The sequence below is a fragment of the Dicentrarchus labrax genome, unplaced genomic scaffold, assembly GCF_905237075.1.
Source record: "Dicentrarchus labrax unplaced genomic scaffold, dlabrax2021, whole genome shotgun sequence".
Classification (NCBI taxonomy): domain Eukaryota; kingdom Metazoa; phylum Chordata; class Actinopteri; family Moronidae; genus Dicentrarchus; species Dicentrarchus labrax.
In genome coordinates, this window is record NW_026136875.1 from 1,418,627 (window position 1) to 1,446,457 (window position 27,831).

A 27,831-nucleotide genomic window follows, 5' to 3' on the forward strand; every position below is an offset into this window, starting at 1 on the left:
AAAAAATTGCAAAAAAAAAATTTATAATCAGGCTTTTATTTCAATTAACACAATATTTTCTGTCATTTATTTCAGTTTTTAATTATTTTTAAAAATTTTATTTCAGCACGCGTTATTGTGTGTGTTGTGTTTTCAGTTTAATATCTCTGATTGTTGTGTGAGTTTGATTCTGTTGACCTCATATACTCCTCTTAATCCTTCTTTTCTTTTTATAAACTGTCATTCTTTATTGCTGCTGGTTTTGTGTGTATGTAAAGCACTTAGTAAACATAGTTTTTTTTTAAAAGTGGTATACAAATATACGGAGCCCCTAAAGGGACATGGGGGACATGGGGAAAAAAAAAAATTAAACGACAGATACTATCTTGTGCGCACTAGATACATTAGTGTTGTGGCGAATCAACACATGGCTAATTTTTATATTCAAACGAGTATTAAACTAATTTGTCTGTAACTAAAAAATAAATGTAAATTAATCTGTAACCTCTTTTGTTACAGTCCGCTTTTAAATGCCCTGTCCTGCAGCCAGATACTCATTTGTCCTCCTTTTGAGAAAATAACAAAAACATTCTGCCTTTTGACACATTACCTTGTTAGTTTAATACTTATTGGCTTAAAATGTGTGTCAAAATAAGTAATTTCATTGGTTACATTTTCGTGTTGTGACCTATCAACACATGGTTAATTTTAATATTCAAATGAGCCATGTGTTGATTCACCACAACACTCCATCCATATCTAGTGTGCACTAGAAACAGATCTAGTGCGCACAAGATAGTATCTAGTGAGCACTAGAAACAGATCTAGTGCGCACAAGATAGTATCTAGTGAGCACTAGATACTATCTAGTGCGCACTAGAAACGTTTCATTTATTCATTTTTTTTCCATGTCCCTTTAGGGGCTCCGTACAAATAAAATTCTTCTTCTTATTATTATTATTACTACTTTGTTCCAGCAATTGGCACAAAGACAACGTGTGAAACTGCTCCATTAATCATCTTAAAGTGTATTAGAGAAACACAGCAAGTTTCCATCATATGCTATATGCTGCTAAATATGCTGATCATGTTTCTTTAGGCAGTTAATTTAATGAGTTGATTGAACTTCAGTTAAAAAAGTAGTGAGTTTAACCTAAGGAAAGTTCAGTGAAGAAGGCAAACAGAACTACATGCTAACATAATTAACTAATAATTAATAATTAGCCTCTTTATATAAATACAATTCATTTTTAATCAGCAACACCTGACGTACCAAAAGGTATAAAGTTTATTGTTTTTCTTATTTTTGTGCACAACGTGGCTCAGTTGTACAGTTTAACTACATTTTATACAACATTAAAAAACATATTTATAAAACAAACAATAGTGAAGAATTTACAAAATAAAGCAACAAAAACAACAAACATTCAGCAAAGTAGCTCCGAGACATTTGAATAAAGAGAAAACACAAATATATGACAGTAAAAACACATTCTTATAAAACTTTCTGTAAGCTGGATTTTTCTGATTTATTTAAACTGCTGCAGTCCGTCAGTATAAACAATGATCAAAACACACATCCGATCAAAATAAATCAGATAAAATATGTTTTTATAAATTTTTATCGCTTTAAAATATATGATTGTTTTTTAAGTATTTTTAATATGTGTAAAAAAAAATACAAAAGAAATCAGCAATTACAAAACAAACTGCAGCAGACAAAACAAAAACTGAGTCCGACTTCCATAAGATTCATTTATTTTATCTATTTTTTTTCGTCTGATTGGCTACAGATAATTAGAGTGATTAAAATCAGCCCCACAGATCACAGTGTCCTGACTTAGACTGACTTCTCTACTGACTTAGTACAGAAGTTGGGAGTGTTTGTTAGAGGAAGTGCAGCTTATTATTCACCTTCAGCACCAGATTGAACTGTTTGGGCTCACTGCGTCATATAAAGTGTACAGAATGTATCACACAATATACGCATCAGCTTATGTACGAACAGTAATCACAGTGGAAATGTTCAGTAGTGAAAAGTAAAAAAAGTGTATTTACAATTTTTGAGGCATATTGTACTTTTTACTGAACGACATTTATCAGATTTAGATTCATATATTCAGATTAATAGATGAAGCTAGTAGTGTATAACATGGTTAAAATGAGCTGCAACAGGAAAGTAACACTTTCACAGTATCAATAATTATAATCCAATTATTTGATGTATTAATTGTGAAATGGCTCATTTAGCACAATGAGTATTTCTACACTGTGGTTGCTGTTTTTTATCCTTAAAGGTTCTATATGTTACTTTCATTAAACTGTTGTTAAACAGCGCCACCAGAGGCCAATAAGTGTACTGCAGTCAACATCCTGTTGTGAGCATTATCCTGGGCGTCGGCCAAAAGAGACAAACTGACCAAACGCTGGAAAATAAATGACATAATACGTAAATTGGTATTATGGATCACGTTAGCTGGGGAAGATTAAGTTAGCTAACTAACATATCCACTCAGATAGGCTAGTATGCTGCTAGTGATAATGTTAGCAAGCAAGTAAGCTAACATTAGCCAGCCAGCTGCAACCTGCAACGCCAGCCGACAAAGTGACCTACAAACGGATCAGCAGTGGAGCTGCTAACAATGTGTCCGCATTAACAATCAACTAACATTATCCAGCTAACAGCGCAATCAGACAATATGTTCCACTAGCTTAGCAGTAATGTTAGCTTTGACTTTGGACTCTGTGTTGTGGACTCTGTGTTGGACTCTGTGTTGGACTCTGTGTTGGACTCTGTGTTGGACTCTGTGTTGTGGACTCTGTGTTGGACTCTGTGTTGGACTCTGTGTTGTGGACTCTGTTGGACTCTGTGTTGGACTCTGTGTTGGACTCTGTGTTGTGGACTCTGTGTTGTGGACTCTGTGTTGTGGACTCTGTGTTGGACTCTGTGTTGTGGACTCTGTGTTGGACTCTGTGTTGGACTCTGTTGTGGACTCTGTGTTGTGGACTCTGTGTTGGACTCTCTGTTGTGGACTCTGTGTTGGACTCTGTGTTGTGGACTCTGTGTTGTGGACTCTGTGTTGTGGACTCTGTGTTGGACTCTGGGTTGGACTCTGTGTTGTGGACTCTGTGTTGGACTCTGTGTTGGACTCTGTGTTGGACTCTGTGTTGTGGACTCTGTGTTGGACTCTGTGTTGTGGACTCTGTGTTGTGGACTCTGTGTTGGACTCTGTGTTGGACTCTGTGTTGCCCACTGTTGGCACTCTGGAGCATAAAGGTCACAACCTTTGACCCTCATCCTACATAGAGACACATAGAGATCAGTCCACAGGCAGCAGAGGAACAAAGCTCCACTACAACCTGTTCACTGTCTGCTCACACACTGACACATAAAATACATCAAAATCTTACATATGGAACCTTTGAATACTTCTTCCACCACTGGAAATGTTAGCAAAGAATGTAATATTTGTATTGGATGTAAGCAAATTAATCTTAGCCTCGTTATACGGCACGTGACACACTGCTTTGGTACCATCGCAGCTTCTCGTTCAGCCTCTCTGAGTCTTTCCTTCTTCGCGTCCTCTCGTTGCGTTTTCCTTCAGGTCTTGATGCCGTTCGCTTCTTTCTCTTTGGACGAAGCAATCTCCGGTGTTTTCTCCCCGTTCACCAGCTCATACCCTCCTTTGCCCTCCGGCTGCGGTTCCTGACTCCTGGCCCTCCTGCGCAGGACCACGACGGTCAGCAGGAAGCAGAGCAGCCCCCCGCACACGAAGACCACCTGCATGCCCAGAAACCTGCACACACAGACACACACAGGTTTTCATGGACTTTGTTATGTTGGGGTTTGGGGCGCAGGTCCAAGCTAACATCTAACGACACATGACTTTCCAGGGTGGAAACCACAAAAAGCTGTTACTTCAGTATCACTATGACTTCAGACTCAGACACAACTGGTTTTTGTGCTCATAAATGCAGTTTTCACATCTCCAACACAAAGACAGAAAGAAAGATTCCTAATGACAAAAGGTGTAAACAATGTATACAAAAACTACATTTCTTTGTATTTTTATATCAAAATCCGATCTGATCCGAACAGTGTTCAGTAATATTAAACCCCCCCCCTCCAGAGAAATCAACCCAGTGTGAACGGGGCTTCAGGTGTGTTTGTGTGACTCACCTCTGTCTGAAGCGGTCCAGATTGTAGTACAGACAGGAAGTCTGTTTACCGCACTTTTTACCCCACAGGATGCAAGTGGAGTCGATGACACTGCCGTACAGCACCGGGCCAGGCATGAACGCTAACACACACACACACACACACAGATTCATGATGGATGAAAGGATGTAACCTTGTAAGCAGCTGACACAAGACCTTTTCCAATAACAGACATTCCTAGCCAATCCTAACAATGGAATATAAAGAGATCTGTCGCTAACAGATCCACCAGTGGTCGTTCAGTGAACTGCAGTCAGCGTCTTGTTGCTCGCTCTCTGTACACAGTCCGTAGAATCTGTCACTTTAAAGACTGAAGATGCCTTGCTCAAGGTACTGAGGGAAATATGTGACTCACCGAGCACTCTGAACAGCATGTACTGAACTCCCACAGCAAAAGACTTGTCCTCCGTGGGCACCGTCCTGCAGCAGAGACACAGACATCACGTTCATGAGAAAGACGTTGACAGTGTTTATTCTCTGTGTGTTTGCTTTGGTGACAGGCTGAAACAGAGCTGAGGTAGAGGAGGAAGGTAGAGGAGGAAGATAGAGGAGGAAGGTACAGGAATGCTGCAGATGATGACAGTTGACAGTTACTATGTCAACATACAGGCATTGTATTATGTCAGACTTCTGTTTCTGCTGTTGTTTCAGTTGTTCTGGTTCAGCGGTTTTACAGAATCAAAGCTGCAGAACTGCCTGAGAATCATCGTGTTTTTAAGTTTTCATCCAGTGATCCATGGTTCCCTGAGTGCACTGCAAACAGGAGCTGCTAACTGAAACTAGGCTAGGCTAAAACGGGATGGTGGAGAAACAGTCCAGAGTGTGTGTGAAAGATGCCAACAGTGCTCGTTGTAATGTCTGTTTAATGGTAGAAATACAATGAAACATCTTTCTATACAACATGGGCTTAAACTGCAGGAAGCTGAGTATTTAACATTTTCCTGCTGAGAAATAAGCTAAAGATGTTGATGAAAAATAATCGCAAACTGCTTTGATAATCGATTAATGTCTGTTTTCATGCAAAAAAATGTCATGCTTTTCCCTGTTTTATCTTAAACTGAATGTCTTTTGGGTTTTGAACTAACTAAACTCAATAGCTCATTTTAAAAAAAGCAGCCCCGGCACTCGGTTTCACCGGTATGTATGAAAATCAGTAGGCACATGTATCGTGTCGAGATGTACAAAGAAGCCTCTTGGAGCCACATCCTAAACCCAACAGGAAGTCAGCCATTTTTTATTTAATATCTGATTCTGGCGCCATTGTTGCCATTTCCACGTGTTAGGGAATTGATCGGAGCAACTTTAAATTTGGTGAATATAGAGCTCCAGGATTAAAAGATTAGAGGTTTTCAGGCCTTGTTGGAACTACAACATTTGAAAAGCGCAGCTCCGGCGTCATATGGTGTTAAAAATCGATTGAATAGTAAAATAATCAGCAACTACATTGATGATCCATTAATCGTTAAAGTTATTTTTCCTGCAAAAATGGCACAAGTGAGGGAGATTTCATGCTTCTCTCTGTCTTTTGGGTTTTGGACAAACCAAGACATTTCAAGACATCACCTCAGACTCTGAGAAGCTGGTTTGAACCTTTTTCAACCTGACATTAAACTTGAAGCTCATATTTTCAGTCTAACATCGTAATGGGGACTGGAGGAAACTGACAGGTCCGGAACACCAGGAGAAACTGTGACAGCCGGGAACAGGTGAGACAGCAGCTGAGGATCAGGAGAGTCTCTCTGAAAGCTCAGTCTAGTTTCTCTAAAGGACAAAAATAAAACCTTCTCTGACTCTAATTTCAAACAATCCCAAGTGGAGCCAGAGCTCTTTCACAACCATCTGGAACTTATTTTAATGATCTGCAGCTGTGAGCAGCTCCTCCATTGTTCTTTGTGCATCTGCAGCACATTGAAAACTGCATGTTTCTAACTGGTTTACTGGGTTCAGAGCTAAAACAATAAATAACAACCAAATACTGGAGGCAATAATACTACGGTGGTCCAGAGAGCTCAATACAATGAAGAAAACTTCATCAACTTGACAGCATGTGCATTAAAGTGCTAAAACACAAATATAGTAAACAGAAGCAGAAGATGCAGGACTCACTGAGTTTAACTTAAATGAGTTTTAAGTGAATTTAAATAAATCATTTCCGTTCTGTGTGATCTGCAGAGTTTCTGTATTCGTTGGCAAATGATTGGTGTTTTCTTCATTTTCATGTGTTTTCTGAAGTCTGTTGAGCTCTCAGTGCCACCGATGCTAGCACACATCCTCACACACATTATGTATTATCTTACATTTTACAGATCACACACGTTTCTGTTCATACCTGAGTATCATGATGTAGGAGGGGGTCTGTGAGAAGGCGGCGATGAAGGCGGTGATGCCCAGCAGGGCCATGAAGGGGGGCAGGAGGTGGGAACATCCGCTGCCGCACGTTCCCGGAGACGCAAAGCCGAGACCACCGACACACCGACACTCAGTGTAGTTCTACAACAACAGACACAGTCAGGATACAGGCAGAGACAGCGCCCCCAACAGAAGAAGTACCCAACCTTTTTCATTAAGAGACCCCCTTTCTATCATTTATTAAACTGACTCAGTGACATATTTTGTCCGTCTTTAGTCTGAATTATGTATTTCTCAGTGTTTTCTTGTCCCTGACACTTTACCTTACAAATGACTTCACATTTCATTTACTTTCCTTCATAAAACACAAATGCTGAGATACAGGCCTACTGTGTATATTTTCTAAGTTGTCTAGCACGCCTTAAAATCAAGAAGTGGTGGGTCCAGGTAAGTGAATCGGATTACATTTTACTACAAACCAAGTAGTTTTTGTGACTCAACCAAACTGCAGCTGCTAACCACACAAGCTTTATTTTGAAATTCTAACCGGACGTTGCATATTTATTGTTGCTAACTTTACTGCAGAGCTCAGCAGAGGGAGACCAACAGCGTCATATTGAAAAGATGGGGGTAAATCTGGATCTGATTATGATGTTATAATCATGAAGATGGTCAGCAGATTAATGGATAATGAAAACTGAGCAGAGAGGAAGAGGAAGTACAGACAACTGAAGCTTCTTCCTCCTTTGGAACAAAAGTGGATGTTGGTGAAGTTCTTCTGAGTAATCTCACGTCACAGATTGTAGATGAGGAGTGTGTCACTCCTTGGGTTAACCTGCTTTGTAACTCATCACTTTCAGTTCCAGGAACCATGTTGGAGAAAAGTGAAATGAATAGAGAGAGACTGATTTCATCCCACTGACACTTCTTGAGAAAAACTTTCTGGTCCCTTTCTAACTTTTCCACAAACTGTTCCTCTGAATAAAAATGGCAGATCGACAATAACAACACTTATTTTATCTGTGAGGTTTAAACCACTGACAGTATTTATAATGGACAGAGCTTCCAGGTCTGTGGAGTAATGTAGAAGTTATCCAGACCCGGGTCCCTGATGTGAAACCCTCCATAGAACAATCAAACAAATTCCTCTGGAGCTGCTGTAAACATCTGGACATGATGTCACTATTGCTAATCTGGTCACTTCTCCAAAGTCAGAAATCCAGTTTGTACTTTCATTTTCATTATTAAAAATATAGAATTGCTGCCAACATGAAACTAAAATAACCAACGCTTCAGCGAATCTAAAGATTACTAATGAAACTAAGAGGAAGTGACTTTTCAGTCTATCTAGTTCTGTGAACTTTACCCCAGCTATCCAGCAGCTTTCAGTTCTCTCTCTCTCTCTCTCTCTCTCTCTCGGTTTGGCTTTCACTTTGTGTATTAATGCTGTCTGTTGTTACAAGAGACCACTTCCACAGAAAGGGGCGTTGGCGGAATAAAAAGTAGAATGAAACCAAACTGTGAGATACAACAGATTATATTAATTTCCTTCTGACAGCAGATGAGAAGATAAACGCAGCGTCCAAGTAAAACAAGAGTATTCACCAGAAGATAATATGTGACGTCATCCTCTTTAACGAGAACCATAAGCTCTCACAAATACAGCGCTGACTGTTACTGCACGCTTAACAGTGAATCTGGATGAAGTTCTGTATTCGTCAGGATGTGTGTGACAGCGGGATCATTTCAAAATAAACTCATAAAACAATTCTTACTGTGACTTTGGCGTCGTTGTCTTTCTCTGCGGCCCTACAGCCGGCGTGGCATGGAGACCTGAACTCCACGCCATCCGAACCGCAGACTGGGTTAAACGCCTCCTTAGGACACTGACAGACGGAGCTGCACGACCCACCAGAGCTGAAAACACACACACACACACACACACACACACACACACACATTTACACACGTGTAGTAAGTGTAGTGTTGTGTCTCTCCTTCGTCTGTTAAGATAACTGAACATTTTGTCAGTCTCGAGGAATTGTCAGCCTTTATATCTCATTTGTAAATGCTTAATAAGCCATAGATAGTGCTCACTTTAGATAAGCTCGTGCAAAATACTTAATTAACAAGTAGTAAGTGCTTTGTAACTGTGAATTCCTGCATTAATCACTGTTTATAGGCCATCATTAGAAAATGAATTTGTTGTGAGTTTTTATAGAACATCTGCTAACACAGTCACTAATCATTGATACATGTCTGAATAGTGGATGTGCAAGTGCATGCAGAAATGTACAGTACAATGAAGAGTAAAACATTTATAACTGTGTTTATAAACCACATAGTAATGACTATTTACAGCAGAATCATGCTTTATAAATGATGAATTCAGTATTTACTAATCCATAACTAATGTGCTTATCAATGATGAATAAAACATTTTTAACTGTGTTTATAAACTACATACTAATGTGTATTCATGTGTTATAAATGATGAATTCAGTATTTATTCATGCTTAACTAATGCTTAATAGTGTGTACTCATTATAAAGTGTTACCCAAATGTTTTGTTCAGTTTTGCTCAATTTCACTCAAACTTCAGCCTTACAGAGAAGGAGAACGGCCCCCAATGTCATGTTAATTCTGCTTCAGTCTAATCCCTTAACAATGGCTGAAAAATCTCCGTCAATGAAATTAGTTCCCTGCAGGTAATTAATTGTCAGTCAGCAGTGAAATTAGTAAGTAAAATGAATAAGATCAGTTCCCTTTCAGCTGTGAAATTAGTTCCTTGACAACGGTCAAATTGGTTCCTGATTAGTCATTTTATATCAGCCGTGAAATTAGTTCACAGCCAGAAATTCGATTATTTCCCCTTTAGCTGTGAAATTAGTTGCTTTCCGGTGGGATAAATGGTTCCCAGTCAGCAATGAAATCAGTTTCCTCTTAGTGGTCAAATTTTTTTTCTATTTGTAATTTTTCAGCAGTGACTGGTGAAATTAGTTCCCCAGGGTCTGTGGACTGTGTGAACTGTAGCTACCTGTTAGGAAAGACCCCGGCAACCTTCTGGGTGGGGCAGCCAATGAGCAACAGCGGCGTGGACGAGAACAAGCAGAGCAGGATGGCAATGGTGCACAACTTGCTGGCACCGCTGACTGAAATATTCAGTCTCCGCATCAGAACTCCACCCAGGACGGTGCCCAGCACTGCCATCGGGATACAGATTCCTCCTGAAACACCAAATAATCCTTTGCTTACAACTTCTCCCTGTTAACTTATTACTTCAGTTCGATACTAGTATACCTGCTATTATTATAAACACATGCACAGGTGATGGACTCCACTGAACCCGAGTGCACTCTCACCTATCATCATGGTGGAAAAGGAGACAGTCTGGCTGAATTGTCTCTCAATGAACTTGGCCATGAAGGTGGCGAGGCCGGCCAGCAGCGCCGCCAGGTTGACCTGGGCCAGAACCACCAGCAGGTAGATGGGGCTCCGCAGCGTTCGCAGAGCAATACGAGGAAAACCTGAGGGGCAGAGGCAGACAGTACAGCTGATGAGCTCAGATGGACAGAGACACCCAAATTTCACAGCACAATATTTAGCATTTCTGGATACCTCAACGATTCAAAGAATTAAAGAGAATTCAAATTCAATCAATACAATTTTGTCTTTCCAGTAACAATTTTCCAGTTACACAATCTACAAATCTTGTTGTGTACTCATGGGGGGAACATTATATTGAAGAAACAGTGCCAGTGGGATGTATAGATGATCCAGAATAACAGGGACACTGTTCCTGGAAAGAGATGTTGAGTTTTCCTTCTGCTGTGAGAACCACAAATGTAAGCAGGAAGAGACAAATATCTCACAACTTGGGCCAATAAACTGACAGATTCTGCTAGAAAGTGAAATTATTATAATTTGGGTGAAATTATCTTTTATTTTCAATTACCAACTGATGATGAATTGAAATTTAAAGAAGTTTTGAAGCCAATTACCACAAATCTTAAAACACAGACATCAAAAGCAGCTGTGGAGCCTTTGATTTAGAGCTGATGCTAACACACAGTGACCCCTGTTCACAGCGGATGCCCTATGGTTGCCTCCACTGCAGCCACATCAGACAGGAAACAGAAGAAGAAAAGAAGTCTCATACTTTTGAGGAACTGAAGAAGGGAGAGTTCCTGCAGCGGGTTAGTCTGCTGCTGCTTACAGTCCGGTCTGGACTCGACATCGTCTGCACCGTCCTGGACAAATATAAAGGCAGAATGTCAGATGCTGGATTGCAGGTTTCAGAACCACTTTTAGAACCCCCCCCCCGCCTGCATGCTAGAATGGTTTACATTCACGAGTCACTTTAAGGGGCTGTCTGTGTCAGTGCAGACGTCTCAGCGAGTTTTGGCTTAGATTTTAAAGCTGACATAAGACATGCATGGGCATAGCACTTTTAATCAGATGCTCAGAGGTGGCCATGGTGGTTTGAGAAAAAATATTATCAGGTTTTCCTTTTGTTTGTTGTTTTCTCTTGGTTTATCAGTCCATCTACATTCCAACCCTGACGGATGACAGCATGTTTGGGCTCATCCTTAGTGGTGAAGAATCTTGCTTCATCGCGGCTCCTGGAGATGATTCACTAAATGCCTGTGTTAAAGCTATAATCTGTAAGATTTCTGTAATGTCTATACAGTAGAGCTATGTTGTATATGTGGTCGAGTTGTGTGCTTACATTATCCCAAATGTTTCCAACAATGTTAAAAGCATGTCTGTGGCTGTTAATAAAGTCTTAAAACAAATAATAAAACACCAAATGTAATGTAAATAAATCAGTTTTTAGAATTGCTCAACACACTGTTCTGATATGAATCTCTGCACACAAACTCAAGGGCAGCCAAAGTCCAGAGTTGTATTCAGCAACCAAACCTCAGAGTTACTTTCGATTTTAAAAGCACATGAGACAGATTTCTTAGTGAGAATGTTAAAACTGAGTCTTCATGGCACCTATCATTTGAGTTTAAAGTTATTTTTACATCATTATTTTGTTAAATGACAGCAAGAAAACCACATTCAACTCTCTGGAATTTAGAGACTATCTCTATTATCTGACAAAAAGACTAGGATCAAAATGCCATTGTGTGGAATTTGTTATCTAAGAAAAATAGGTCAAAAGTAGCAGCTGTATGGTTGGAAAGCTGCAATTCAGAGACATGAAAGACATTAACCTGTAGAGATTTGGTGTAGATACAATTTACAAGTAAACAATTTACTTAAACTACTGATTTCACAAAAGTTATGTAACCAGTGCCTGAATTGGACAAAAAAAGTCAAAAAAGGTGCTGGTGAATTCAGCACAACCCTAACAACTATTACTTTTACCGTATTTTAAACTGATTTAATCTGGATATTTTTGGTGCATTTTCACATTTTTTCATCATGTATAAACCTAACCAACTAAATCAATGAAGGCAATGGACACCAACCAATCAGAGGCAGAGTAGGACGGGTCTTAGAAATCAATGTAGACAAAAACCACAAGTGTATTCCTGAACCCAAGGAAAGAGTTTTTGTGCCTAAATCTAACCAAACCAATCCGGTCCATAGCCTTTACTTTCACCCAGTCGCAAAAGCCATTAGTGTGCCCGGCACTCGTGGTACGAAAGGTGCTGAAATACCCATCCTTGCTGTGAAGGCAAACCTCTGAGTCAATGTCTTTAAAATGGAATGTTTGGCTGCAGTTTGCTGTTTTGGCACTCATGAGTCATTTCAGATGAAGCTCTGTTGAGCAATTCATATTTGTAACTTTCTTTAACTTTCTCTTGGGGACTGAGCCAAATCACACAGATTCCTGTTGGAGCTTGTTCATCTCAATTATCTCTGACAACTTTATTATGCTTCATAATGACATTTGGATATTTCCAACATACTTAATAAAAACAATATGTCCTTCACTATGGCCAAAACAAGCCCTTACGTCCTGTTTGTGATTATATGTTCAAACCTAAATTTCATTTAGAAACATGCACTATGTCAACCAAATGTAATCAAATTACCAAAAGTGACACACTGAACGTGTTGTATTGGTAATCCAGTCCTGTCCTTCATATGTGTTTTCTTATCTTTCTTTCTATAGAGAACAGTTATTTATTAACCCATCCAACAGATATAATCATCCAACTGGAGCTGTTTATGTCCACCTGAAGAAGTCTGATATTTAGAATAACGTTACTATCTGCAACGTTAACACCGCAACGCCAGACCCACACCGCAACGCCAGACCCACACCAGACCCACACCGCAACGCCAGACCCACACCGCAACACCAGACCCACACCAGACCCACACCGCAACACCAGACCCACACCGCAACACCAGACCCACACCAGACCCACACCGCAACACCAGACCCACACCGCAACGCCAGACCCACACCAGACCCACACACCAACACCAGACCCACACCAACACCAGACCCACACCGCAACGCCAAGACACAGCCAGGTGGACAACCCCAGCTTAGCTTAGCTACAGTTAGCTGGATGCCCCTGTTACATAATTTATTGTTGGCTAAAATCAACACCGATTGTCAGAATACATACGTTAGCTGGGAAGCTACTCAAATAGTATTTTACTAGAAAATAATGTCAGTGAGCAAGCAAGCTAACGAGTCTGGATGAAGCTAGCTGACAGTATTTTGCTACATTAGCTAACTAGGAATTTGTCCGTGTTAACAGTCAAGCTAACGTTATCCAGCTAAAAGCCCAATCAGACAATATGTTCCACAAGCTTAGCAGTAATATGACCTTTGACTTTGGACTCTGTGTTGGACTTTGTAGACGTTAGCAGACTCCATTTATAAGCTAACATTAGCTAGCGTTGCACACTGTTGACACTGTAGGGAAGCGGAGAACAAAGGCAAATAGGAGAAATTCATTTTTAAGTTCTTCCCCTTATTTACATCTTTAGGCTGTCTCTTGTGCTGCACTATTATATGAATCCCACCATCTTCTGTCACTTTGTGTATTTGATGCAGTTTAATAAAACAACAGAGGATTGTGCAGGTCGGTAAACTGTGGCTGCTTCTACCTTCAACTTGTAACGCTGACTCTGTTTTTGCCAGCAACACAATTACAGATAATTTTAGCCAACCCTCTCAGGCTCATTTCCTGCTGTTCATTTCCAAACATCAAACAAAACTCTCCCCTCATCATGTGTAGAAGTTTAACCCCAGCTGATCTTTATCACATCAGTGGGTATAACTGAGATAAGCTGTCGTCACATAGGCTGCTGCCATCGCAAGCTTTGTTTGAATCAAGCAATAAACACATCAGTAAACCCCAGTGAGCAGAGAGTTCACACATTACGCCAGCTTATACCGTGGGATAGGTTTCCCAGCAGGAAGTTTTTATTGTGAATCGATTTGATTCAGGTTTTGACACATGTTGGCTGGCTGGCAGGTTTATTTCCATTATAGTGTATCCTAATATTACTATTAGTGTAGTTGTTGCTATTGTTGTTGCTGTGAACCTCTGTCTGTCTGTCTGTCTGTCTGTCTGTCTCTCTGTCTCTCTCAAGTGTCCTGAGATAACTTCTGTTATGAATTGGCGCTATATAAATAAAATTGAATTGAATTGAATTGAATTGAATTAATGGGTGTAAATGAGCGTACCAGCCTCCATATAGTAGTACGAAACTCATACAGGCTGCTAACAAGAAACAAACTGGTCTTTCTCTAATTTAGCCAGAGCCAATAAATAACAGTTAAAATCAAGTAGAATTTATATTATTTTACAAAGAATTCATCTTTTTGTATTAGCCTATTAAAAGAAGAGGTAGAAAATGTTTGTCGCACAAACAATTCATAATTATCAACCACAACAACAAATTTAAATTTGACATTAATAGGCTGTATGCATGTAGATGAACAGTTCTGTGAGGAGCCAGAATGCCATTAAAATGTCCCCTCAAACATTTTGGTGCACATCATGAACGTCCTTTTTCTAAACCTAACCAAGCTGCAGCTGTTTCACAACGTTAACCATGCAAGCTTTATTTTGATAGTCTAACAGGACTTGGCATATTTACTCTTCTTTATACGGAAGACCACTGACCAGGCGGCAATATTCAAAGTTAGTAGTTAGAACATTGTCGTCAAGTTTCATTGAGTCTTGAAAAGTAGACTTTATTAAAAGAGGGGATCATTGCTGCTGCTTTAGCTCAGGTAGGACTGTTTCTGCTCACCTCTTTGGGCATGTTTCTGGGGAAGAATAAGTAAGGCAGTGCAGTAAGGAAGAGGAAGCAGGACGCCACCAGGAAGCCAAGCCACCAGGCTCCCACCCAGCGCAGGTCCTTGTGGTTCAACTCGATCTGGTCTGGAAAGAGAAGGGAACACCAGTCAGTCATGAAACACAAACTCAACTCTTGTTATCACAGGACCAACAAAAACACAATCTATCAGCTAATTCATATATGTCGTATTATTAGAATATTGTACAGAGGTTAGAGTTGAATAAACTTCTCTTGAGGAAGGTTTCTGTGAAACTCCACTTGTTTGGACTGACAAGTTGTATCAGCAACCTCAGTTGCAACAGCATTGCAATATGTTCAAACACAGGTAATGTTGCTGCTTGCGGCTGTTGGACGTCTGCCTGAAATTAAAAGTATCCTGCCAATGATCTCTGATCTCCAAAACCTGAAGGGCAACTTCAGGAGCTGGAAGAGTTAATAGAGCTGGGTACCAGGCCCTGAGGGAACTGGCATGTGAGGCCCTTGGCATGCGAGGCCCTAACTAATGAACATAAACAGAAAAACATAACATGAACTCCGTCCTACACAATGGCAACACACACGCCCAAAACAGATATGCTGTTTACTTGTTGTAGCAAAAAAAAAAAAAATGTTCTCCATATTAACAAAGTAACCTGCAAGTGGCTTATTTTTCATGAATGAGAACACCTATGAATATTATATGGACCTTTAAGCCAACATGGATGAGAGGTCTTTAAAGTGCTCAAAAAGAAAATGGAAATTTAAACATCTATAATTTCATGATAACTGGACAAACCCTATCTGCTTATAAAGATCATGTGGTATGATCGAAAGCTCCAAAACAGCTACCAAATGAATCTCATGTTGATTGTTTTCTCAGCTAAAGATATTCATTTTGTTATCACATAAGACAAAGAACAGCAAATTCTTAAAATGTAAGATTTGACTTGAAAAATGTATCGATGATCAAAATAGTTGCTAATTATTTCTTGTTGGGGTAATTATATAAACTCTAATTTAAACATTTTACTGTTTAGGTGTTTCTGGAAAGACAACACAGTTTTAGAGAACAATTCGAGGAATGTGAAGAGAATATTTTATATAATATATTCATTATCCAAATTTGTTTTTGCTGTCAGTCAATAAAACAACATGCTGACTGTTAATGAGTCACATAAAACAAGCAGCAACAAATGACTGGCTTAGCAATAAAATACTGGTTTAAATCCACAACTGAGTCACACAGTGATCCCTCTATTCCTTATGACGCACAGTATGCTCACATGTAAATTTCTAATTTTGTACTTGTGGGGACTCTACTCTAACCTAATGTAACCTCAACACTAAAACAAGATCTTAATCCTAAAACAGCCATTTGAAGACCGGACAATGTCCTCACAATTAAAAATGTCCTCACATTCCAGGTAAAGGTCCAGGTGCCAAACATTCCTATCTTAACTGTTTGGTAACCATTAGAGTTAGGGTCTGATTTAGGTTGATCAACAGTTCCTGTTGTTCTTATCCATACATATAGTAAGAGTGTGTTACACAAGCAACTTCCCAAAACAAAAATAAACTCTCCTAACTTCCACCAAATAGTGTTGTGTAATCTGTAAGGCTGTTTTTTATTTTATTGCTTTTACGCAACCAACAAAATGTCGTCAGCTGGAACTGACACCCATTTTCTCTCTTTTTTATCTCCCATATTGCCGTTGTTTTAAATACGTTTCCTTAAAAGAACATCTTTGGATTTCTCCACAGACCTCTGACTCAGGGCTCTCAAATTCAGATTGGCTTGGGGCCACTGCTCATAGGAGAGCCTCTTTAACAGTCAAGTGCTACTAGAAAGCACAATATTCTGAAAATATTTCCATTACTTGCAAAAATACAAACAGCAGTTTACAACAAGTAAAAGCCTGAAACCTTCTCTTCTTATCAACACCTGGCATCTTTGATTATTTTGTGCCAACTGAAATGTGTTTTTATTTTAACTGTATATAGGGGGCAGTTTATATACAGGTAAAATGTTGAAAATGTTTATAAAATGTTATATTATATATTTTTTGACATTATGTCGTGGGCTGGATGCCGGCAGTTTGGAGCCCCTGCTCTAACTCTTCAGTATGCTCACACACACACACACACACACACACACACACACACACACACACGTGTTTACTTTTCTACTTGTGGGGAATCTTACTAGTTCACGCATTACAAGGATGTTCATTTCCAATCATAGTTTTGTTCCTTTTTTTGTAAGTTTCACTGAGAAAACCAATATTTAAAAAGTCCTTTAGCTCGGTAAGATGAGAAAAATAGTATCTGTTGCTAAGTAACCGTCATAAAACTGCATAAGCGATGTTAGATTGAGTATTTAGGGTTTCCTGATGAAGTTAGCTAGGTTTGCTTCTGTAGCACCAAATTGGGATATTGTAACTTAAGACTTAAGTTTCTGTCTCAAATGTATTGTTTTTGCAGCATTAATCATAACAAAAACATCCAAAAGTGAAGCCAGACCCTCTCTATCTCCCCCTGCTGGTTGACTGCAGTATAGGTCATAAAGCCTCCATGTTAGCAGAAACCTAACCTAGATGTGAGAGCAGCTGGAAATGTTTACATTTTTTAACGTTAACTAAAAACGACAAATGTTTGTTTCAACATCATCGTTTCTGCCTGCTTTTTTAATTTATTTTATTTAGTTTTTAGTTTAGCTTTTAGGTAATACAAACTTTTTACTTGTAAAATCTATTTTTGTTTTTATTTCTACTTTTAAATCTACAATTTAATTTTTAGTCCATTATGTGTTATTGTTATCGTCCTGCCAGTTGTCTGTAAAGCACTTTGAACTGCACTCAACTGTATGAAACCTGCTATACAAATAAAGTTTGATTGATTGATGTTCACACCTTACTCCTAACGAGGATGTGTTGCCACATTAGGACAAGTCTTTGGTCCCCATGAGGACTACTGGTCCCAACAAGGTGAGGGCAAAAACAAGTACACACACACACAAACATGTCCCCCTAAACACACATATTATACATGGATGCATAAACACACACACACACACACACACACACGCTGACTTAGACAATCACCTCCTGCCTCCATTCACATGCCCCACGTGGTGTAAAGGAACAAGTTTGTGTTTGAACAAGCCTCTAAAGAAAGTCAAGCTCCATTAATCTCAGAGGCTTCACAAAAGCAGAGTTTCATCTGAGTTTCACTGAACATCAACAAACTGTGTGAGTCCCGAAATATGAGCAGAGGTGGCAAAAATCAACGCTCTGTGTTCTTGTTGATGTGGAAAAGATAAAAAAAAGACATAGGCAGTTATCTGCTTTCCACAAAAACATCAAATTACTCTGATTTGTCTGTTGGTTCATTCTTCGATATACTGTATGTTGACAGAATAACTGGTCACCATTCATTACAACCAAAGGCAAAACACTTTCCAACTTCAGTTCCAGTAGCCTCTGTCAGTCATTTAAACACTGAGTTTAGAAACCTGGTCCGTTCTTCCTTCAGTTTTATTACTATTCACAGTGCAGAAACCTTGTTGTTCTGTTTGACCACAACCTCTAATTGAACAGACACATCAACAAAGGAAAATCTATAAATAATTTCTCCCAAATAAAAATCTGGAAAACTCTGGAATGCCTTTATTTAATCTCCGTAGATTATTGTAACTTCCTTTTCTCTCTGCAGCAAACACTTTCTCTCCTCTTTACAATTGATATAAAAACAGCATTAAGGACTTTAACAGGTATCAGAAAACAAGAACACATAACACTGATCCTTTCTCCTCTGCACTGCCTGTTAGTTTTAGAGTGGATTTAAAAGTGAAATTTTTATTTTATGAAGTGTTGATTTACCTTAAAGACAACTGTTAAACAAACAACTAACATCAAACTTCACTGTAGCCTGAAGCAGTGAGCTCTCTGTGGTGTAATGTCTCTCGTATGTACCTGGATGTAAGATCACTGACACAGTTGGGTTTATTTGTGGATGAAATTGTAGATTTGAATCCATTTATTTTGTCTGGGTTGTTTTTGCTTCTGTAAAACTTCCAATGAGTCTCATCTCTGGTTAAGTAAAGGTCAACAGTACAACTATTACTGCTGTAACTAGTAGTAATTATAATAATACACATATACAGTTATTCAGCTAAACACTCTTAAAGTGTTAAAGGAAAAAAACAACAGTTTGAAGCTGCAACTGTGTCAAAGAAGCATCTACTCTAAATGACATAGCATCTTATAACTTTGATTTACAAGCTAGAACTGGTGGAAGACGTCATTTAAGTTGTGACTCACACCTGTGCAGTTTTGTTGCCAGTCTTGACATGAATCTGAATTTTTACCTGGGACAAAAATTATTATGACAAAGTCCCAACGGTTGACACTCCCCTGTATGAAACACCTGTTGAAATGGAAGTCTTAATCTTTCAGTGTTTTTCAAGCAAACACTTCAGACTGGGTTTCGTTTGGTTATTTCACAACGCTGCTGCTGGGGTGCAGGTGTGGACACACTCCCACTGCCATCTCATCAAATACTGCTGCTTGGTCAGTGGCCCTCCGCCTCAAAATATGAAGCTTCAGGTACAGTTCTAGCATGATTTGTGGACATGCAGCGTTCAAGGTCAATTTAGCAATTACAGATTACAAATATGCAACTTCCTGTTACACTTTCAAAATAAAGCTTGGGTGGTTAATGCTGTGAAACGATTTAGGCACAAAAACTACTTGGTTAGGTTTAGGAAAGGGGTAAGGGTGATGTGCCTGATATAACTTACATATGATAGTTAAAGCATGTTGTTAACTTTCGGTTTCACACCTGTGTTTGTTTAAGCCATCCATCCACCCCACCTCCTCCATGTGTAGACTTTCTCACTCTTTATGCTACGTCACCTGACTTTGACGGTGGGCGCGTACAGAAATGACCAAGTGGCAGTATTTGTCAAGTTGGAAGTGAGACCGGATTGGTCATTCAGTCACTTTACCAGGCCGTAGTACTGCAGTCTGGACCTTGTGTCTGTTTTAAGGGGGTGCTGACTTGGACTTTTCTTGTGGACATTTTTACACAGTTTATTGACTTGGACTTGTCTCACTCTTGTGGGGTTGAGTCATAATCAATAACATTCTGGCAGATTTACATGGTTCACGTTTTAACTAAGTCAATTATGAAATAGTGACAAAGGATGAAGAATGTTACATGTTCTTTTGTTTTTCCTGTTTCTGTGGTCTCAAGTCCATTGGGAACCTATATTGACTCAGACACATAAAGATTGACCAGCTGTCAAATAACTTAACTCAATGTGTGCCAAAAGGTTGAAGGAGTGGAAACCTTTCACAGCTACTGAACATCACATTACATAAGTAAGACAGCATGAATGTGTTATTTCCTTTGTCTCCTTTATTAGCAGCTCTGATCTCTGTGTTTTTATAGCTGCAGTGAGGAAATGACCAATATTAATCAGCTTTTCAGTGTTTTCAAGTGTTTTTAAGTGTTTTCACACTCATACAGGAAATCCTCCCCTTCCTTTTCAAACAAGTGTTATAAATGAGCTTGACTTTACTCGACGTATTGTGCAGCTTTGCACATCCCCGCTGTGTCTCCTCACCTTTGGATAACTTGTCAAAGTCGACATAAAAGCGTAGCATGAGGGAGCCGGTGATGAAGCCGACAGCCGGGCCGATGGAGGTCACAGCGAGGAGGATTCCTGAAAAATATGAGCAAGAAACACCTCATGAACATCGATGAAGACCACTGCTGTCAGAAGAGAGGTGACTGAGGTTTTAGTCTGCTTGACCCACCTTAAAGGTTTTTTATTGTGTGCAGTGTTAATTTCACTGCTAATGCTTGCTAGAAAGAATTAAAAATATTATTAGTAACTCGAAGTTGAGAGATGACAACAATTAAGAGTTTTAATGTCTAGAAAGCTTCTAGTTGCTGAACATTTTAGTAAATCTATGCTGATGCTACCGTGTTCCCAGAAAGGAATTGGACTCTCCTTTGGAGTTTCAAGTTATAATGCCCTGTTTACCAAATGTAACGCCAAATTAATAACAGAACAAACTACATTACAATTATTTCTCGTATCCGTTTTACTAACTGGCGCTCAGTAATGTTAGTTCTCTATGATTCTCTCCTGCCGCCTGATTGGATCAAACACAGTGGATCTGTGGGAATTAAGGGTTGACTCTGTGGGAATGGGAATAATTGTGTTATTTGTTTTAGGAAATTAAGGGAACTATTTGATTTGTGGCATACATTTTAAATAACATACTTTTTAATCCTTGGGCTTGGAGGGAAGGCGTCAAGTATTTGTTAAAAGTTTTGTTGCTGCGGGGAGTTTGTTTTTGCCGACATGAGATTTCCTGTAACTAAAAGTGATTATTGAGTTTTATGCAAGTTTGTGTACAACAAAACTCTACTCTCATGGCGGAGATTAACTGGGAGTCGGAGAAAAGTATAATAACTTTATTGTTTGGCTTCTGTGAAGAGAAGCAGCGAGAGCGTCAGAGATTATTTTATGTTGGACTGCTGGGAACTCCCTCCTCTCCCTGACTGCTGCCATTCAGACCTGTTAGTGACCAGCCCTGTCTCCTAGAAGTTAGGTTTATATGAACTGATCTGCAACAGCAGTTTAGAGGGAAACGTAATTAACTGAATTACAGTTCTGGTGATTTGTTATCATTTAAATTCCTGTGTATGGATCAGGTTCAAAACAGGTTTGTTAGGTAAGCAGAAAGCCACCAGATCAGACAAGGAAAAGAAAATGAGCCAAATGCATGCTTGGGAAACATCTCGATTATAGCCTAGCCCGGTTCAAATCTAGAGTTGAAAACCACCAAGATCTAAACAGTGGATGGTAAAAATGTGGCTTCAAACTGAATAACAACAGACTTAAGGCTGAAGCTAAAATGTCCCAGGTTACGACATCATGCTAACAGGCTGAGACTAAAGCTAAAACGATATTGACAGGCGACCGATGAAACGCAGCATTACCCGAATAAAATGACACATTATCCAGCAAGTATCCAGCTCGACTACATATAGAACATACCTCTAGAGTTTATAGAGGCTGACTCGAGCAAATGAATGAAAAATAATTCTGCTCCTCACATGAGTTTATATTTCCTGTTACTGATACACAGGTAAAACGTCTGTAATGTGAGTACAATATTACACAACCTAATGAAAGGAAGTTTCCATTGTTCCATTCCATTCATTCTAACCTCTAACTGGTAATTACAACCAGGAAGGAGATACTTTTTACACCGCTGTTATTTAACAAAAAAGAGAGTGGATTACATAATGCTCTTTTAATAATACAATTATAATAGGTTTAAGGAGGTGAGACAGGTGGCATTAACTTATCCTCTACGTTAGTAAGCGAGTTAACGTATTAAAATAGTGGCAGCTAGCTTCATCCAGACTCCTGGTGCTGATCAGCCTGTTATTCAGGCTAGCTTACATTAGCTTGCTTTCTTGCTCGCTAGCGTTATTGCCAACAAAACCTCTATCTGAGTGGATATGTCAGTTGGCAAAGGTTAGCTTCCAAAATGACTTCCCCATCTAACGTGATCCATGATGCCACTAACTTTAATTTAGCCACCTTCAGCTGCCTGAGGACATACTTTGTAGAGGTTTTACCAATAAGATTTTTATCCATCTTGAATGCTTTTTGGATCGATATCAGATCAGAAGACACATGAAGTGACTAAATGTAAATGTGCTGCTCCACACCTGGTTGCTAATCAGTCAGTTAGTGATGGGTAGACTAACTGCTGTTTGTCTCCACTACTGCAGGCAGGTAAGTTTGCATAGCTAGCATAATTCAAATCTCTTTGACTGGAAAACCTGTTCTCCTGGTGGTTCACTTTACTAACCAGGACCGGACTGTTTGGATAATTCAGAGTTTCCTCAGTGAGCTCACCGAGGTAGAGCGGCGAGTTCTTCTTGCTGGCGTAGTCGTCGATGTAGGAGATGCCAAAGGGCTGGATGGGGACGGCTCCAATACCCAGCAGTAGCTGACCCAGCAGCAGCAGAGGGTACACCACCTGCTGGGCGGGGCTCTCCTTCTGGCTGCAGCTCTGATTGGACGATGAGGTGGTGAGGGTTCTCTCTGATTGGCAGAGGCCAGAGCTGTTATCCCCGGAGGCTGATAGGAAACAGAAGGGGAAGGTGAGTCTACATTGAAGTTCCAGGCTCATGTCCTGAATTTGTCCTGAGATCAGAATCAGAGGTTGTATATGGATGATATCGTATAATATCGTATAATATCTGATCTATTTTGTTGAGCGTCACAACCCCTGCAAAATGACTCGTTTCACTATCAGAATTTGATCTGATAATGTTTGAAAAGTATAGACGAGCTGTACGATTAAATGATTTTATCAGTTTAATCAGAAGTTAGCAGCTCGTCATATGCGGAAGACCCGGGTAATTTCCATAGGAATGAACTAACTTTTATCTTCCTTCTATCCAGTTCCTTAGGAATAAACCCAGTTTTTAATCAAATCAAATCAAGATGAGAATCACTATTTCAGAGGCTTTTTTGGGGGATTTGTGTGTTTGATCTCACAGCTGATGCGGTTGGTGTAGTCATATGGTCCGCTCAGGAAGTGCGGCATCGCTATCAGCAGCGAGGCCAGGCAGGCCAGCAAAGCTCCACCTCCAATGAAGCGCGGCCGGTGGACTCGACTCCCCAAGAAACTCACAAAGACGATGAGGACCGTGTTTCCCACCTGGACACACAAACAAAAGTCTTATTCTGACGGGGAAATAAACATGAATCAGAAGTGTAGGAGCTGTTATCCGTGCAGGTTAACGGTCATAGCACTTCACAGAAATATATCACTCTTGCTGAATGAAGTCTGAGTTTAAAAACAGAACTCTATGGATACGTCCCACATAGCGAAATTAGTCCAGCCCATACAGTCTGCCTAAATACAGCAGTGAAGGAGACCTGGAAGCAAGTTATGGCCTATGATGTAGCCATATCATAGCCCAATGTCAGACCATTGTGGCCCATATTCTGGACCTATGTCGGACTTAAAGTTGAAAGTTTAGTTGAAGCAGACTTCGGGAACCATGGCTGAAACTTGTGGTCCAATGAGGAGATGGAGATTCCAAATTAAGTACCAATATTGCTCTTTATAAGTCTTTATAATCTGCACATAATAAGATGGAGGAGCAGTGATGTTTACAAGCAGAGACGAGAACACACTGCAGGAAGCATCCCGTTCTGACCTCATTGAAAGCAGCCAGGACTCCCGACTTCTGGCTGGAGAGGCCGTAGCGTCTCTCAATGGTGGAGATGGAGCTCTTCATGTAGCCCGACACCAACAGCTGTGCCAGCTGCAGCAGACTGTGGCAGAACACAAAGAACTGCAGAGAAGAAGAAGAAGAAGGGAGGTCAGAAAGTTGGGTAATTTTACCTTTATTTATTTAAAAAATACAGTTAAACAGTTAAAACAGCCCAATACAGTATGTACACAACAGATAGGTACTGTGTTCCAGAGATGTAGATTCAAAACCAAGTGCAGTGATCAGAAATTAACGTACTGAGTTATTAAAGGAGGAAAACAGAATAAGGGTGTGCAGACCTTTGGTTCCAGTCACTGGGAGTAGCAGACTGAAAAGAGTGACGGCTGAAGGAGGTACAAGGTAGTGCAAATTGTACTTATCAAACTAATCAAAATCTAACAAACAAATACGAGGCCTGAAAAAGTGAAACCACGAGTGACGGTGAGCTCCAGAGGAAATGTTTTCATGACCAGAGAACAATACCAGGATGGACGCCAGGAAGTGAAGTTTGTCTTCACACAGCACAGCAACCTCTGGAACACCAAGTCCAACGAGTACAAAGCTTTCAATTAATTCTGCTCTCGGGTTGAGTGTCACAGTTCATCAAACACTGGAGGTGAAGCAGTGACAAACCTTGATGTTGTTGAATGGACTCCGGCGAAGGGCAGGAGATCGTGACCGCGTGTGGTCAGAGTTCGTGTTGAGGTTGTTGGCCACCATGATTCAGTTTTCACCTGTGAAATACAAACAAAGTCATTTAGGAGTCAACACTGATATCACTAATACCACTCAGAAAACACACATACTGCCACATTTACTGCAGTCAGAAAGCCCATTTCAACATCCAGACTCTGAACATGTGACTGCTCAGTTCCTGCTGCTGTAACACAGCACCCAATGTTGGACACAAAAGGCAGCCAACAAACACACACTGCGCTCCAGAGTTTCTGCTCATTTCTCACACACGTCGACCTGTGGCTACGGCTGTAGTTTTCTAGATTGTTGGAGAGCGAACATATGTGTGTGTGCTGTATGTTTACATAGTGAGAGTGAGAGTGAAAGCTGCTGGCTGTGTCTGGACGAAGGCCAAAATTAAAATGACTGCAGCATTAGAGAGAGAAAAGGTTAATAAGGGTTTAACAAACAGATAAACTAACCACTCAACTAATGGATGCAGGTTTAGTCTGAGCTCAGCAGGGTCCTTTGTGACAGTGTTTATGTCTCTCCTGTGGGGCAATGTATATCTCAAGTTCTTCTGGAATGAACAGACTGTTGGACTCTTTTCTCTGCTGGTTAGTCAGTTGTGAATTTCAGTGAACAATTTGCTTGCTTGGCGAACATTTAAACACCTGTTTTTCTGAAAGATAAATGCTGAAAAACCCAGAAGGTTGTTTGAGTTGACGGCTTCCATTTTTGTTTGGTCATCTGCAGCTAGTCCCTGCAAAGAGTGAGTATGCTAAAACAACAGTGACCTGTGTTGACAAGATTGTAGGATGGGGGGAAGTTTGTCCTGTGTGGGATGAGGTTGATAAATATCCTGTGCCAGCATCCAAAAAAGAATTAATGAACTCTTGAGCACTCCTTTCTTCTTGTCTCCCCAATGTCAAAGTGCTTCCACGTGTGTTCTAATCTGTTCTTTTACTGTCGTCGCAGCAGATTGTGACAAACCTTTTAAGACGCAGGTAGATTCAAGTGAAATTGGCGAGAAGAAAGAGACACTGGCATTGATTTGGGCATTTTTTTAAAGTGTATGTTGGACCATCAGTGCCAGTATTATTTCTTCAATGTTGGGAAAATGTAATGGCAACACTTATCGTGAGCGCCATGTTAATGTCACGAATACTGATTGTCTGGCCTCTCCCACCTGGTTGAGGTATTTTTGTGAATTGCTAACACAAACTATACATTTTTTATTTATACACTTAACGTACAATCAGAGACAGAATTGTACACTTAAAATACGCAGTTGTATCTCGTGAATTGTATCCATTGTAGCGTCTGACCAGTTGCTCGTTTTCTTAACATCCCAGAGCACTATCGGCCAGTCATTTCTAGATCGGACAAAAAAGTTTTGGGACAGAAATACGGACACATACAAAGAACAACAATAGAACAGAAAGAGAAAGAAAGAGACATCAATCATATTGTAGCTAGAAGGCAGAGGCTTCTTATCAGCAGAGGAATGTCAGCAGAATGAAAGCCAGACGCTGATTCTGGTGGTGGTTGTTTTATCTCATCTGAGCGCAAAGAAAACAAGTCGACCTCCGACTCACTGAGCGGCGGAGGGACAGATCTGAACTCTGACACTGAAGGCCTCTCTCGGACACACCTCACTTCAGAACATGATGGACACACCAGAAAACCCAACAACAACAGCAGCTACCTGCATCAAAACAACATCTTTACATGTCAGTTGTTTAATAGACTAAAGACTAACTACACCCAGGCCAAAAATCTTAACTATTTTGGGCTTTTATTGCCTTTATTATAGTGACAGCTGAAGATAGACAGGAAAGGGGGGCAGAGAGAGGGGACGACACGCAGCAAAGGGCCGCAGGTCGTACCCGAACCCTGGGCCACTGCAGCAAGGACTCAGCCTTGGCACATGGGCTGCCAGCTCCACCAACCGAGCCAACTGGGCGCCCTATACCCAGGTTTTTAAAAGACTATACCCAGGTTTTTAAAAGACTATACCCAGGTTTTTAAAAGAGTATACCCAGGCTTTTAAAAAAATAACTATACCCAGGCTTTTAAAAGAGTAACTATACCCAGGCTTTTAAAAGAGTATACGCCAGGCTTTTAAAAGAGTATACCCAGGCTTTAAAAAGACTACGCACAGGCTTTTAAAAGAGTATACCCAGGCTTTTAAAAGACTACGCACAGGCTTTTAAAAGACTACGCACAGGCTTTTGAATGTGGCTTTTCGGCAGCTCATATAAGTTGGTTGGACGGTCATTTCCTTTAAGTTGACAGTGTGTCTCTGTGGGATGAGTCGGACTGCTGCATCACTCTGAGCTCAGCTTGGTGAGATTGCGTCTGCTTTTAATTTAGCTCCATGTGGTCACCGCTCATTATGACTTTGAATGTGGCTCTAGGAGATAAAGTGGATTCATTTTTATTGGCATTAAAAACTGCTTAAACGCTGTTTGTTTTTCCTTCAAAAACATTCAGTAAATGTCAAACTTAAAGCCTGATATTTTGTTACTTGTCAAAACTTAATCACTAAATTCAAACTTGTTACTGTTTTGCCTTTTTAAAAGCATTTTAGCATAAACACGAAATGCTAAAGTACAAGTACCTCAAAGCTGTAATTAAGTACTTTAGCAAATGTATTTAGTCACTAGCATGTTCCTACAACTGTAAATACAGCAGCACTCATTCATGAATCAGAGCTGTCAGCATGCAGCTCAGCAGCTCAATAAATCAGCTCTTTGCACAAACTTTGCATCGTTTGATTTGAGTTTGGAGAGTGAGAGAACAAGCTAACAGTCCCAATAGTCCCAGTAAAAAGGCTGAAAGGACAGAAGAGAGAGAAAAGATTAATTCAGACTCACTGTGAAAGCAGCAGTTCGACTCAGTTCCTCTGCGCTGTTTATGAAACCGTCCAGCTCCTCCAGCAGCTGACACTCCTCCAGCAACTGACACTCCTCCAGCTTTACTGGCCCACAGCCGCGGGAGGAGGGAGGAACTGGAATTTGAAC

The 27,831-nt window shown here is 40.1% G+C and overlaps 1 protein-coding gene and 1 long non-coding RNA gene across 2 annotated transcripts; one reads left to right on the forward strand and one right to left on the reverse strand.

The window, feature by feature from the left end:
* Window positions 1-1,249: 1,249 nt before the first annotated feature.
* On the reverse strand, window positions 1,250-27,831 carry slco2b1 (solute carrier organic anion transporter family, member 2B1). Its single transcript, XM_051394863.1, has 15 exons — window positions 27,685-27,831; window positions 24,764-24,864; window positions 24,074-24,211; window positions 23,406-23,568; window positions 22,758-22,982; window positions 20,439-20,537; window positions 14,786-14,916; window positions 10,707-10,797; window positions 9,910-10,074; window positions 9,585-9,774; window positions 8,323-8,464; window positions 6,528-6,688; window positions 4,554-4,618; window positions 4,160-4,280; window positions 1,250-3,776 (listed from the first exon to the last, which is right to left on the reverse strand). Exons 2-15 carry the CDS (start codon window positions 24,848-24,850, stop codon window positions 3,581-3,583), a joined length of 1,974 nt encoding a protein of 657 aa, XP_051250823.1. The 5' UTR covers window positions 24,851-24,864; window positions 27,685-27,831; the 3' UTR covers window positions 1,250-3,580.
* LOC127360472 (uncharacterized) lies at window positions 5,833-6,806 on the forward strand. The gene is made up of 2 exons (XR_007883750.1): window positions 5,833-5,904; window positions 6,505-6,806. It is a non-coding gene; the product is annotated as an uncharacterized LOC127360472 (long non-coding RNA).